This window comes from Pseudopipra pipra, chromosome 5 (genome assembly GCF_036250125.1).
Source record: "Pseudopipra pipra isolate bDixPip1 chromosome 5, bDixPip1.hap1, whole genome shotgun sequence".
NCBI lineage: Eukaryota > Metazoa > Chordata > Aves > Passeriformes > Pipridae > Pseudopipra > Pseudopipra pipra.
Window position 1 is genome coordinate 36,663,833 of NC_087553.1, and position 14,878 is coordinate 36,678,710.

Consider the following 14,878-nt stretch of genomic DNA (forward strand, 5'->3'; position numbering starts at 1 on the left):
CTAACTAATGGAAGCAAACCACTCTTGCCAACAGAAAGTTTTATAGGCAAATTTAATAATTTAATATGGGCCTTCTTCTGCATGTGGAGAAAGGAAATGGAAGGAGAAACTTAGCAGAATTTCAGCACAGGTATTATAGTCCATGTGAGAGTAGTCCCATGTCAGACAGAGGATGTATTTTCAGCATTTTGCTCCCAACATAACTAACAGGACCAAGAATGGTGGATAAAAAACCAGCATAAATTTGAGTGCATGATTCATTCATTTTTTAGTCCCTTATAGAGAAAAATGGGGCCTTGATTTCTCTTATGTACCTTTATGCACCTCTAAATTAAAAAAAATAAACATGACCATAATAACACCAGTTTCTTCTGCAAATACTTAAAAATCCTAATGAACGATATATTTTCTAATATTACTTGAAGATATATGTATTTCAAAAGAATTGACAGCGCGTTATCTAAAAATAAAGGAGTCAGTACTCCTTTAAAGCAATCCACAAGCCAAAAGTTATGTCAGTCAGTTAAGCAGACTAGTAGAGACCATAGGATTTTGCAAAAAAACTTTTGAATTCAGATACTCAAATGAAATAGGGGTGAATATTCCTCAACAAAAGCATGGAGTTATTGCAGCTGCATAAAAGTGAGTGTAGCAAATACTCATACTGTGTTTTTAAAATACTAAAGCTTATGAAAATGCTCCTAGATTTCAGATGAAACCATTAACCATGGTTTCATGTAACTATTACTTCAGACCAAAAACTTTTAGTATCTGAAATAATTCATCCACCAAAATTTGGGGACAATACTTCTACAGAAACTGGACTTCTGGTAAATAGAACTGAATTTACCTTAGATTTCTAAGGATGATATGATAAAAAAGTCATTCCTTTCCTAAAAGAAGAAATGCATACATGAACAAATAGTAATATAAAGTGAGGATGAGAATATCATAGTATTCCTGATGTTTTCCTTTGCCATTTCAATTGCAAAAGGCATTCTTGCAGGAAGGTGCATGGAGATGTAGGCTGAAGTTATCAGGCCCGCTGTATCTGGTTCTCTTTTGTTTATTTTGCACTGCTGAAACTCACTGCAACTTCCATTATAGAAAGCCTGTCAGTTCTCAGTTTCCTACCTGCCCTTGGTGTTGAGGTTACCTTGGGAAGAGGCTATAATACTATATCTTTGGGCTATATATATAACTGTTTCAGAGTTGTTTAGGGAATAAAACAAATTATTGCAAGCTAACAAACAACTAGAGAGGTCTGTGACAGTCTGGGCCAAGCTGATATGGGTCTTATAAATGAGTTTCTACAAATGGTTGAGGACATAAGAAAATCTGATACATGATGTACTGTTTCACACCTGAAAAGCACAACCATCAATTATGATGATAATTTAAAATAATTGAAAGTTTTGAAGAGCATAAGTGGATTTCGATGCACTTTCATGGCCTTCAAAATGAAACATTCTCTTAAAGCAAACCAGAAAAAGCCAGTTACGCAATCAGAAACCACTTCCACTCTGCTAATCTTAAAATGCAGCTATTACTGCTGCTGAGACCACTGTTAATTCCTATATTTCTGCATTTTTAAGCATCCCTTGCTGTGTCACTCAGACCAAGCAGAAGAAAGTCACAAATTTGCAATGCCCAACAGCAATTAAGTGTTTGAAAGAACTAGTGGTGATGTGTCCACCTGGAAAATTTTACAATTAAAGCAATGATATTTCACCAATTAACTCCTAAAGATGTTTTTGTTTTAGAGAATAGGTACCTGCATGTTTTATTTTAATCCTTCTAGATTTTTACAAGGTAAAATACAAGTGTCCTCCCATACAGGGAGTTATACTGCCATGACAACAGAATTAGACTTGTCTAAATAAATACTGCTAGTGCAAAACCAGCAAAAGGCCTGAGAGATGCAAAATCTGCTGAAAAGGCAAATATTTTTTTAGTATTTACTGAGCCTATTTTCTTGTTATTACAATGTAAAAGAATCTCATTGAATGATACAAAATTTGGCTGCAGTAAACTTCAACACTTCACTCCAGGAGTTGTCAGGGAGCTCTGTGTTAATGCTGTACCATGGCTCAATGGGTAGCCTGAAGACTGTCTGTGGGCAATGTAGACAAATATAGTAGAGACCTTGCAGATTTGCTGTCTCCATGGCAAGTGACTGATTTTTTTCAGGCAGTCAAGGGCTACTCTCCTTCACAGAAAACTCAGAAATTTTGTTCTCATTTTCCGTGTTCTTTTCAGCTGCATCAAATCTTTCTTAAAACTTCATGTCCCCAAGTCTTCAAGTTAAAGCCTTAACATCAAAAAGTAGAGTGGGATAGCTACTTTCCAAAACTTATATGTGATATTTTCATTTTCAAAATGTTTTCTCTCAGCAATGGCACTATAACTGCTTAGACACTTTCTGCAAAATAGCCTCATCATTTTCCATTTTGTAACTGTGCAAATATATCCTGCTGTGTTATATCCCTTCAGACTAACAAGCTTTTGATCACTAATCCTCAATAAGTCTTTACCAACCAGTCAAGCATCTTTATTTTCCCTGTTTGCTCATAAGAATGTTATTTGGAATAGGACTTAAAGCTCTAGTAAGTTCAGGATTTTTATTGCATCTACTAATTCCTTTCCTGTACTCAGAAATTCTGTTTTGCTGCAAATGAATTAAATTAGTCTTATTTAAAAGACTGTTAATGACTTATCCCATGTTATCTGCCCCTTAACCCATTTTGTTTAATATCTTCTTTCCATGCAAGGTGGCCTTCCTGTAATCCCCTCACTCTCCATGCCAGGTCTCCTCCTCACTCCATCAGCACAGAACCATCGAAAACTCTTCTTCATTTCTAATGACTGCAGGGTTATTTCAGAAGTAGATAAATGAAAAGTTCATCAGGACCAATAAACTGGAGTAATCTTTAACCTTTTCAGTTCCTCTTAGTCTGCTTGCCATTATTGACATTTATCTATCAAATTGCAGTTCAAATTTGCTTCAGTGAAGCAAAGCCACATTTTTTCCTATCATCTATTTTTAGCTTTCAGTTTTTCCCAGGCTTTGTCTGCTTGCTTAACATTGCTTCCTAGTTGCATCTCATTGTACGCTTCAGTCTTTCTGATTTTGTCTCTTCATTATATTAGTATATCTGACTACACAGACTGCTGATTCAGTCTTTTGCAAGCTCTAAAGTGACTGAAAAAAAAAAAAAAGGCCTCTTTGCAGATAATATTTTATGCCATGCCATGCTATAATTAGCATTGCAAGAGGCATTTAAAATATAATCTGAGTTTACAAAGGAAAAGGGATATAATCTGTTGCCAAACTTATCTGTCTCCAATATAGCAAATTAATGCTTCTGTTGTGGATAAAATACGTTACTACTTTTAAGTTTTAATGTATAAAAGAGTTTAGAAATAATTTAGCACTTGTATCAGACCCTTCAGAAAAACCAAACTGCAAAAACCCTATTGAGGCTATAATTCAAGAAATTACACCATTTACTCAAGGTACATACATTCCTCTGAGGCCAGATCAACATAAAAAAAGGCTCTCTCTGGACTCAATCATAATATCCCCATATGCACAAATCTGAAACTTAAAAATATTGCCAAGGGCAAAGTATTTGGAACACTGAAATTAAGTCACTGAACAAATACATGAAGTATTAGTAGTGGAGGTTGTTCAGGAGCTTATGCCAAGGCATTAACATTTGAAATGTGATGTTTAACATCTCTGTATAAATATGTTCTTTGGCATAAATTCCTACCTGTCCACATCATTCTGTTGACCTCAGCATCCATATATGTAGACTGATGGATTTTATAAGCTAAGTATTAATAATTGGCCTTCTAAGAAATACTGTCACATTCGGATCGTGGCACACAATTCAAATTTCTATTTAAAAATTAAAGGTACAGTGCAAATTACAAATTACTCCTGTGCCAGTGTATTTTTATCTACTGTTGTCAGCATACATTATATTGGTACATATATATGTTTTATAGTGTTTATATTTATATAAACACTATACAATTTATATTAGTGAGAGGCGTGCTCATTAGCTGATATAGTAATATTTATGAATGTAATATAAGAGAATGAAACGTGTGGAAAGTTTCCATCTAGACTTTTCAAAGGGTTTTTTAGCATTATGGTTTTGACTGCAGTTTTTTTAATGCTGGTTCTCTGAAGTGAAATCTATATATGGAAAGGATTGGTGTTGAGAAATCTCGGGGTTTATATAAAGGGGGAAAAAGTCTTGACATTGTATATAAAAGCTCTTTTTTTACTTTAAATGATTGTGTGGTTAAACAGCTAATTAAATTTAAAATATAAAAACTAAGTTTAAAATATACTGACTCAGTATAATTTTCTTTTTTGGATCAAAGGCTTATAAAACATTTACTATCAACTTTTCAGACCCCCATGTGAGATAAGAACTTCACGGTCAAATCTTGAACATTTTTACAGGAAGCGAAAATTATTTAGTGCCTAGCAAAGATTTTTTTTTCTCTCTTGCAAAAGTCAAATAAATGGTCCAAAAAAAAAAAAAAGGAAAAGAAAAAGAAAAAAAAAGAAAGAAAAAAATATTGGTACAACTATACAGGCTGGTTACACCTCCTTATAATGTACCTTATATGGTAAAACATCTACATATCAAAAAGATCTTTAATAGAGCAAACAGAGGAAAACACTTTCTTGTATTTCTTTGTTCCAGACACTTGGGCAGGACTGAGCATATAGTGAGGATCCTGTCTTGTCAACTGTCTCCCTGCCAATGCAAGTGCATTTCGGTAAGGATCTGTAATAATTACATGATTAGCATGTAAGAAGCAACTTGTCAGGACTGAGTGTTTTAAGGCAGGACTGGTCAGCTGAAGGCCAGGACCAATCAGCTCTGCCTGTGCTTTGAGCTAATCTGGAAGAAAAGTGGTGGGATCTCACAGCTGAAGGTTTGCTCACAAGAGGGCAGTGATACATCTTTGGAGCTGCCAATTGCTGGGACAGAAGGTAGATCCAGCATGCAGGAATCATTTTGTGGCTGTTGGCTGTTTAGATTTGCCTTTAATTAGACAATTTTCCCCTTTTCTCTGGTTGTTCTCCAGAACTAGGAAAACAAAAAAACTTCTCAAGATAGGAGAAGTGCTTGTAAGACCTTAAAAGGCAGTTGATTCCACATCCAATGCCTTTCAGCTTTCTTTTCTTCCTTCTTTTTTTACAAAAAGAACTAAGCTTTGAATTAAACAGTGTCCCTTTAGCAAAACAGGTGGAGGGTTTATTTTTTTGGCTCCTGTCCTTTTGCCTCTCACTGATTTTGTGGTCACTATATCTATAGGCAAGCTCACCTTTCCGAAAGAGTAGATCTGACGCTTCCAGTCCTCATGAGCAGGCTCTGAACCTCCTGAGTGCTTGTTGTCAGTCCAGAGAGAGAGCCATGATGGCTAAGAGGAAGGTCAATAGACTCGGAACTGGTGTGAAGGCTAGTCATGGATTGGTAACTTGGTGTGTCCTTACTGCCCGCTGAAGAGCTGCTCAGGTTTGCAGCCCACACAAGACCACCTGATGTAAAAGAGTGCACTGAGGCAGGACTGGAAGCCAAGGAGTGACTTAAGCTTACAACATCTGCATTTAAGTCCGAAGGTTTACTGAAGAGGGGGCTGCTGCTACCACTTTGCCCACCTGCACTGCCCATGCTGCCTGTGCCCGAGGATGGCGATTCCAGGCTGCCTTGCCGTGCCAATGTGGTACTAGGGCTGGGCATTGCCGATGTGGGTTTCACACCTTCAGTACTGGGTGCAGAGGCAGCTTTACCACTTGCCTTGGCACCAAACAACCTAAATGTAAAACAAATAGCTTTAGAGAAACTGATAGCCACATTAAACATTCATGGCGCAACATCCTAAGAGCCAAACACATTTTTAATTACTGCTACTAAAATCATGCCTACCTAGTTGATCAATTGCAGCGCAAAATTAAAATTACTTAACCATTTCACAACAATCAGGGTTTGTTTCTTTAGATACAGCTCTCATTGACTCCTATTCAGATGTGCTCTTTGCACATAGAGACCCTCCCAGAGAGAGGTAAAATAATCACAGTTTTGTCTCAGTTCGTAAACAGATTACACTTTCACCCAAATTCAGTAATTAAACGTTCCCAAGTCATTAGCTTTTAAACCTCTCACTTCTCAAATCTGCTAAGATGATTGCGACAAACACTTGCAAAATCCTTCATAGTTTAATAAACATCGAATTATTTGTGCAAAATTTCCCTCTTGTTGTTCTGTTGCACAGATGGTCATGCAGTCATCAGTCACGTAGTAACCACTCAGACAAAATAAACTGCACTATGGCTAGATGGGCTCAGTTTGTCTCCAAGGGCAGTAATGACAGAAGTGGATTTCACATAATTTCCTCCAGTAATTCTAAAGAAGAAAATTCTACAGTGATGATGGAAAAATAAATTGCAAATCCTCTAAACTTGAACTAAAATGTCATGTGATGTATTAATGTATTTCTGGAAATATTTTAAGCACCTTAAAATATTAAGGCACAGCTCATAGATAAATAGTAAATAAATACAAAACCTATCATGATGTAAAGTAAGCATGTCTAATAACAAAAGAATCCATTTTCCATATTACCAAGCCCACAATACTCAGCTGCAGATCCCCAGCATCCTGGAGATGCTGTTTTGGTAATTAGGCACAAGAGGGCACTATTGGCTTTTTCTCCAGCAGTGCAAGGGCTCCATCCCAATTTACACTCCATCCATATTTATACTTCCAGAAATGCTACAATAGGGCATTTCCAATCGAAATTTAGCCTTGCCAATGTTTGTGACGAAAGATGTAACAAAGCTGCTAAGATAATGAAATGTTTGTAGCTGGAGCTGCCAACAATGTGAAAGCGAATCTAGATCTTTATAATTTAAAGAGCTCTTCAGTTCTCCATCCAGAATATTACATTGCCTGTTCCAGTAATAGAATGTGCCTGAACACAGTGTCCTTCTTCCCTTTGGGGGTTTACCAGAGTTTTGAGAGGGAACTTCTCATGTGGCTGAACATAAAATCATAGAATATCTTGAGTTGGAAGGGACCCATAAGGATCGTTGAGCCCAACTTCTAGGCTTCGAACTGTTGTTAGGGCAATGTACCTAAAGATCAAGTAGCAGCCATTTCAGGTCTGGGAAGGTCTTTAAATCTTAAAGAAATAATTGTGTTGTATGAAAAATATTACCCTTTTATTTTTCTGTACTTGATTCTCTGTTTGCGACAAAATATTCCCTAAAAAGGCTTTTTGCACAGTACTTTAACACATTGAAAATATCTGCTTCATATATTGCAACTTCAGGAAATCATAGAAATGTACTAACCTTCGAAATGTAGGGGAAGCAATATCTGGGTATTTGGATCCTGGCTGTCTGAGCCCTGGTGTGCCAGAGGCGCTTGCCGATGTTGGGCTGGATTTAGGAGAACTGGACAGTGAGACACTTTCAGAATCGGACACAGCCACTTTCTCTTTCTCCTTGTCTGTCTGGTTGATGGTGACAGGGCTGGACCGCCCAGACCCAATCTTGCTTGGCTCTCGCAGTTTGGTGGCAGCAGCACCTGCAGACTTGCTACTCACATTGGAGTCGATGCTGCTGGTGCTGGAGCGGTGGCCGCCCCTGCCAGGGATCCCACTGCCACTGGATTTTGATGGGCGAGGCAAACTTCGATACTGCAGAGTTGTCTTTGAGCTCACATGCAGGATGCCGTCATCCTGGTTTTGGGAGCCATCTAAGCTCGTTTTCCTCCCTGCGTTGGACTTCCCACCAATGGCTGAAGATTTTGGCATTTTTCCTAGAGTTGCTGACCCGCTTGTGATGGTTGCTCCACTTGTAGTGATTATGGCAGAAGACCCCAACCCAGACTTTTTGAATCCAAATGACCCTGTAGCAGTTGATCTCCCAATGCCAGAGGGAGGCTTTTTTCCTTCATCACCACTGCTTTTTCCTGCATCTGATGGAGAGCGCTGTATGGAGGCTCCTTTAAGGGGAATTTTCACCTTTTCTGAAGCTTTTGCGTCATCGGTTTTTCCTAAATAAAAGTATATTTGAAAAGGTCACTTGTGTTTAAGCTGTAATGTCTCAATATCTAATTCCAACACTATATGATTAAAATTTCAGAATGAAAAAATACAGAAATAGAAAAATTGCCCCAAGAAAACAGACCAGTTTGGCCTTTAGTCTCCCATCAGCTTTCAGTAGCAGGTATGACACATTACAGGTAAGCATTAAGTATTAAAAGCTTGAAATTCCCCTGAGGACTTGCAGTTTCATATATAGCTGGAGAACGTAGTTGTAGAGAATTAGCCTGAATGAACTATAAGGAATTTTATTTGACTTATTTTTTGTGTTAATAGTATTTCTATATGAAAGAAATAATACTTGAAAATAAAACATTGCATCTAATTAAAACTTCCCAAAGTATGACATTAATTATGCATGTAGAAATTACCGGTACTTATTGACTTCTTTGGTTTTCACTGATTACATTTGTTTAGCTTATGAATAAGTTTGTTCTGGTTTTTGTTACAGAAATTATCAGGGAGAGATTACATTATCATGGTATGAACCTTCTTGATTTATAACAATATCAATTACACATATTATATAGTCTTTGTCATATCCTTGATATCTTCTCAAGATTTTTGATTTTCTGAGAGGTTGTCTTCAGTCTTGAACAGGCGCATAACTATATAACATATATTTCTATGTAATGTTATTGTAACATTCAGAAAAGTTGACATAAGATGTTCTATTTTAACAGAAAGTACCCTCTTCCTATTTTACAAATAGATAAAAAATGCCATTTCACTCCACATAATTTTTTTAATTTACTCTTCAAGTGATTATGGAAAGTTTGGAAGTGGGTGACCTAATTTCTCTTAAGAAACTAAAATGTAACAAAGAGCAACACCTGCAAGTCAGAACTAAATCCACTCCTGTTTTTATCCAGTGCACATTTTATGCTACACATGCCATGATACAGATCAGACCTGGCAAACATACAGATCATTAGTATATGCTTTAAAAATTAAGGTCTCAATTCTGTGTTGCACAGTGGCTGCCTGTTCATCATCAGCTAAACAGGCCTGGGAAACAGCCCGGCATGCAGTAAACCTTTTGGTATCCATTTTTACTTGATATTAGAAGGGTGTAATTTCTGTATCCATATGATCACTAACCATGGCAATACTCCTCAGGGATCTTATAGACCAGAGTCTGACCAACGTTTAGCAGTTCTAAATTGCAAAGAAACAAAAGTGGTTCATGAAGGATTTGAGTTTATTCTGAGGAAATCTTTGTTAGTTGCCTTTACAACTGGGGGTTGAAGCGTGATTATGTACTATTTTGTCAGGATATAACAAAGCTCCAGAAAATGTCCTACAAAGAATCCACATTTCCCTAGTAAAATGATGGATTAGCATGAGATGGCCTCTTCCACCAGCTTTGGAGTTTTTGCTCCAAAACTAGACTGCAGAAGTGGTTACTACTTCTGAGAGGCCTTCCAAAATTAGGTAAGAAAGCATCTGGCACTGAAAGCATGTAAAAAGACATGTTTTTACAACTTTTTTTATCTCTTAACAGTGGTCTCTAGAATACCCACAGCAACTGGAATGTGGGAATTCAGTTTTAGTTCAGAAATAACTAAAAATATAATTTTGAGTATTGTCACTTGAATATTCAATCTTTTTGACTCAGCTTCTAATATTTGGCCATTTCTATGCATGTGTTCAATTATCAAAGGTAAGGTTTTCTAGAGAACAAGGATAAAGCATAAATGAATCCAAAAATACTTTTAAGTATTCCTTAATAGAAGCTGACATACACAAATGATAGAACAACAAAATGCAATCACAGTTTTTGTTGTGGATGCATTCATGTGTGATTAATAAATTATTAGTATGCAGTGCAGCAAACTAACAGTTATAGAAATGAACAATTTAGTATATTTTAAAATATTGGCTTACAGTCATTTGTGGGAGGAACTATCAATATGTTTCCAATTCCTTGTGTCTATTACAAATATATAATATCCATCAATTATTTTTAGCACACTAAAGATTCCTTACTACTTGTAGATGGATTCTAAGCATAAAGCTTTGATTTTCAGTACTGTAATCTGAACTACAGAAGTTTCCTACCTGGGGTCTTGAGTGCGCTTGTTCCTGCTTTGTGCCTGGACTGAGTTGTTCCTACTTGTGCAGTCATACCTCTTCTCCAAGATCCGGTCTGTGATATAGAGACAGATGCTTTCTGGCCCCCCTTCTCTGACTCTTCAGACAGCCCTGAGGGAAGGCCTTTCCACTTGCCACTGCTGTCTACACTGCTGTCAAAGTCTTCCTCTGGTTTCTTCAGTTCTTCAGTGCTGCCCCAAGTTTCGCTGTCTGTAACTGAGCGCTTCTCTGAATCTGTCTTCAGCTACAAAAGATTTGCATGAGAAATGGTCAGTTCAGGCATCTTCATTATTTGCTGATTTCTTAAATCACAGGAGGGCAGAAGAATAAGCATACTGATTTATTTGCAGCAAGGGCCACAGAAACTTTCCTTTGAAAACATTAGCATCCTCATTCCTTTTGAGGAAGACATTTTCTTTTTTTTTTTTTATTTTCAAAAGATTTCATCCCTATCCTTCAGATAAATCTTAATGAAGTGAAACATAATTTACTCTAATCATCAGTGGTGTTACCCTATTGTTTCTCAACTCTGTCTGAATTTCAGAAGTGAATCACTATGCTGGGAGGTTTTACTAAAAGCTTGGATGAGAGAATTCCTAAACACACTGCTAGTCTAGTTTCCTGCCTTTTCCTATCCAAACCTTCCACTGATTGAATTAGGAATATTTCTCCAACAGCACAGAGTATGCTCTGCCACCAGTGAGCAAGGATAACATCTTCAGCTACAGCTGATGGCTATTCTACTGGTCTGTCTCCACAGAAATGAATTGTTTCCAACATGAGACTCACTCTAGCTATATCAGCTGGCAGAGCAGCAGAGAGGCTTATGTGAGTGCTACCCATGAGCAGTGTGAAGGCAACCATCTGGGCTCACGCTTACTCTGAAACTCAGACCCATGTGGAAGATGTACCAATGAGGACTTAATGCTCCTGTGACACCTGCTTTCCCTGAGGCATGTATAAGGAAGGGAGTGCTGCAAGGAGCAGCCCAACAAAACAGACAGTGTAGAAGCTGTGAAAGTGGTTTAAATAGAAACAATGGAGACTGATCCTACCCTCTGTGTTTGACAAGACTGGCATTCTTTGTGCTGACAGGCTGTTCGGTGTGACTCTTCCTCCTGTGTTTTCCTGCAGACTCCTGACCTCAGCCTGAAGCCTTATTTGCACATTACCATCTCACCAGTCCTGCTTGACTCTGCCTCTCTTTAACAGCAAAAACATGGTGCTGCTCTCAGGTATCACCAGCCTAAGAGAGGCTGCAAAGTGGATCACATTCAGGGATGGACTATTTATAATCCTGTGCTGTCACAACTCCTTCACCACAGAGACCCCTCTGTGGCTGTTTCCCAGGCACTGTTGTCATAAGTAGGATTAATACTGATTAGGTGACCGACAGATTAATCAGTTCCTGTTTACATATTTGTCATTTGAGGTGTGCAAAATGCAAAAGCTCTCTGCATTTCCATAATTTCATATGTGCTTTGCAGAAGCCAGCGTAGATTTTGGGTAAGGATTAGTGGGGAAAAAAAGGCCAAGCAAACATCTACAAAAAATATTGCAGGGTCTTCAGAAAAGAGTTTTCATTACAGTTATTGTTACAATGTGTAACATGTAACAACATGCTCCCAGAACTTTTTTGACAAATAGCTGTAAACACAATTACACATTTTTAAAGCAAACTTCATAATTTCCAAAAGATGGCAATACAATACTTTCTAAAAGCCTCTCTTCACCATTATGGTGACTAATCCTCTTTTAATAAGAAAACAGCAACAAAATATGCAGTTTCTGCCTCAGGCAATAGCCAGCTCTCACTGTTCCAATCACTTAAAAAGACTGAGAAAGGGATCTCTGGGTTGCATGAGCATGTATTATACCTGGAAAACAGCTGGCAAAATGCATATTCTGTTCATCTCAGCTTCTGACTGAGATTGCCAGCTAGCATGGAGTACAGTGAATTCTGGTTAATCTGCCTGGTAAAGGCATACCTGATAAAAGTCTGTTCCTAGTCTTCATAACATTAAGCAACTCTGGAATGAAAGTAAAATTTGAACATGTGTGGCATCTCTGTCTATCACTGAACAACCTGCAAATAGAACAGAGGCTTATAGAGCAGCTAGAACATGAGATCACTCCAAAAACCTACAAAGAGTTAAATAGTCAGCCTGAGATGTCCCAGTCCTGATGATGATGCATTGGAACAAGCAAGCCAGAACTAGCTGGCCGTCAGTGTTGATGTGAAAGGGAAGAGTCTAATCTCCAGTTAGTAACCATGGAAGACCCTGATCGTGTGGGAAAGGCAATTGTAAGGCCTGAAGAATGCTGGCATTTCTGTGAATACCTTTGCAAGACTACAACATTGGTCTGATACCTGTCCTGCTGGAGATTAAAGTAATTTTCATTCCAAAAGTAACTATATTTCCTTATTGTTTTGGGGGAATGACAAATATGTATTTTTCTCCTGCTCACAAAGTCTGTTCCAATGTATGTCTACAAAACAGATCTCTGAATTGCAGACACTGGCTGCCTGTAGGAGACTAAATGGAATCAGAAATGTCAGTCTTGTGTTCTGAATACTTGACATCAAATCATCAGAAGCAACCACTCTTCTCCTGTGGTGAGTGTTCAGTCTTGAAGTTCCCTGCTTGTAAACAGCAGATGACATGGCAAAGAATACTTTTGTGCTGGGACAAACTTTTCTGGTTTTATTTCTTTTTTTGGGGGGAACCGAGTCCTGCTAGCAGTCTGTATTGTCTTTTTCATTACTTGCAATTTTGAGGGGAGCTGCAAAAAAGCACTGAGATACCCTGCACAAGATCTTTACATATACACACACATACACACAGACACACACACACATACACACACACGTGTATTATGTCTATAGTTTGTGGCTGTATGCTACTCAGAACTCTATTTTGATACTATGCATTGTCAGCTTGCATTGAGACTTTCATTCCTGGACCTAACTGGGGAGAAGAGAAACTCTACTTTCACTCTACTTTCTGTGGGCTCCTCTGGGAGGACAGTACAGCCTATGTATTTCTTCCCTGGTATGTTTCAGCTCATAAAAGACAAAAACATATCTTATTTTAAATTGTGTTATCTGTCGAAAGAGATACTCCAAATGGGTTGAAGTGAGTAGAAATCCACCCATCACAGACCCAGTCATACTGTGGGGTTTTTGTGTTAGGGTACAGCAGGGCAATTCCTGAGGCTCGGATCAATGGAGGCTCCCCAGGGCGGGCAGAGCAGGGTCTCGCCAGCCAGTACCTTCAGCAGTGGTGTGCGCTCTGAGCAGGGAATTTCAGACGTCAGCCCACAGCTCAAGGTTGGGTCAGTGGGATCCGTGGGCTTCTGGCATGCAAGTGTAATAGAGGACTTTATAAAATACAAATATTTCATTTGTTTCAAAGGCATCAATAGTTGATTTTTCCTTTGTTATTCTGCATGCTTGTGGGGTGTTGCAACAAATGGCAATGAAAAGCTACTTACCTGGGCATGAGCGTTCTTCCTTGAAGAGGCTGTTATATTGGAATAGGAGCTGACAGATGAGGTCGTATTCAAATCATCTGTGCTGAGGTTGTCAAGAGTGTCACTGAGGCCACTGCTAACTGAGCTGCTGTCATCCCAGCTGCAGAGAAAATAGCACATCTACTTTACATACTGTGTGTCAATAGGCAGAAAGCATTTCAAAATCAATGTACGTGATTACTTATTCTTCAAGAGATTTACCAGAAAGTTTTCAGTAATACTTCTTAATGTACAATGAATGTTATTTTTCAGACTTTTAAATTAATGATTCTCTTAAAGTCAAGTGGCTGCTTGTTCAATTAATGAAAGATGCAGTTTGTCTTTAAAAAAATTAACATCAGGTCTAAGTGCAAGTCATTAAAACAGGTTGTTTCATGCTTCATTGCAATCACATTTAGTACACTGGCAGGAAAATCTATTAAGCCTATCTGGTATTGTTAGCCAAAATATTATTAATAGGTTGGAAAACACCTGATGAATTTCCAGGCTGCAAAAAAAATAAAAGGAGTATCTCTTCTGCAGACTAACTGTCAGAAGGAAGCCAGTATTTCCAAAAGTTTTATTTTTCTTGTCTTCAGTCTTTGTCCAGTGGGTGCAATGTCATCAAAATAGGAACCCATGAGAATACAGTCACTGGAGCTGACAGAGAACACATTACATTTCTCAAGAAACACAGACTGTCAACTCTTCTGCTTTGGGAGATTGAGGCAGAAGATGCAAATGAGAGAAAGGCTACTCTTACAGAAATGTCATTAACAACTTTTACAAAAGCTTTGCTTTTGTATGGAAGGGAGGTTGATCTGTGTTACTCAGACCTTTCTCTACAGAATTGCTTCTCTATGGCATTTCATTTTAACTTTTACCTCATTGCCACATACAGCAGTATACTCCCAGTTTTGCTACATCACCTGTTAATCTTTTTTGGATTATTCTCAGGCCAAAAGTTTGAAAAAAAATCACCTCATCACTTGCGGCGAAATTCATCTCCTATAGTTTTAACTATATAAAAATTAGGTATATTATTTAACCTATTTAGATGTCCTCTCTAACCAGTATAAAAAGCAGGCTCCTCTAGGAGGTAATTCATCCTGACTTCAAATGTCTCAGGTTT

General features: G+C 38.0%; 1 protein-coding gene across 10 annotated transcripts in view; it reads right to left on the reverse strand.

Moving 5' to 3' along the window:
* Positions 1-14,878, reverse strand: part of NAV3 (neuron navigator 3) — a 527,200-nt gene that overhangs the window by 53,252 nt on the left and 459,070 nt on the right. For 7 of the 10 annotated variants that reach the window (XM_064655607.1, XM_064655608.1, XM_064655602.1 and 4 more), the window contains 4 exons: positions 13,729-13,867; positions 10,201-10,477; positions 7,385-8,090; positions 5,356-5,844 (listed from right to left, as the gene is read on the reverse strand). In XM_064655607.1, the coding sequence (XP_064511677.1) occupies positions 5,356-5,844; positions 7,385-8,090; positions 10,201-10,477; positions 13,729-13,867 (1,611 nt within the window). The remainder of the gene's footprint in view (positions 1-5,355; positions 5,845-7,384; positions 8,091-10,200; positions 10,478-13,728; positions 13,868-14,878) is intronic. The other 3 variants (XM_064655610.1, XM_064655609.1, XM_064655606.1) reach the window with 2 other exon arrangements.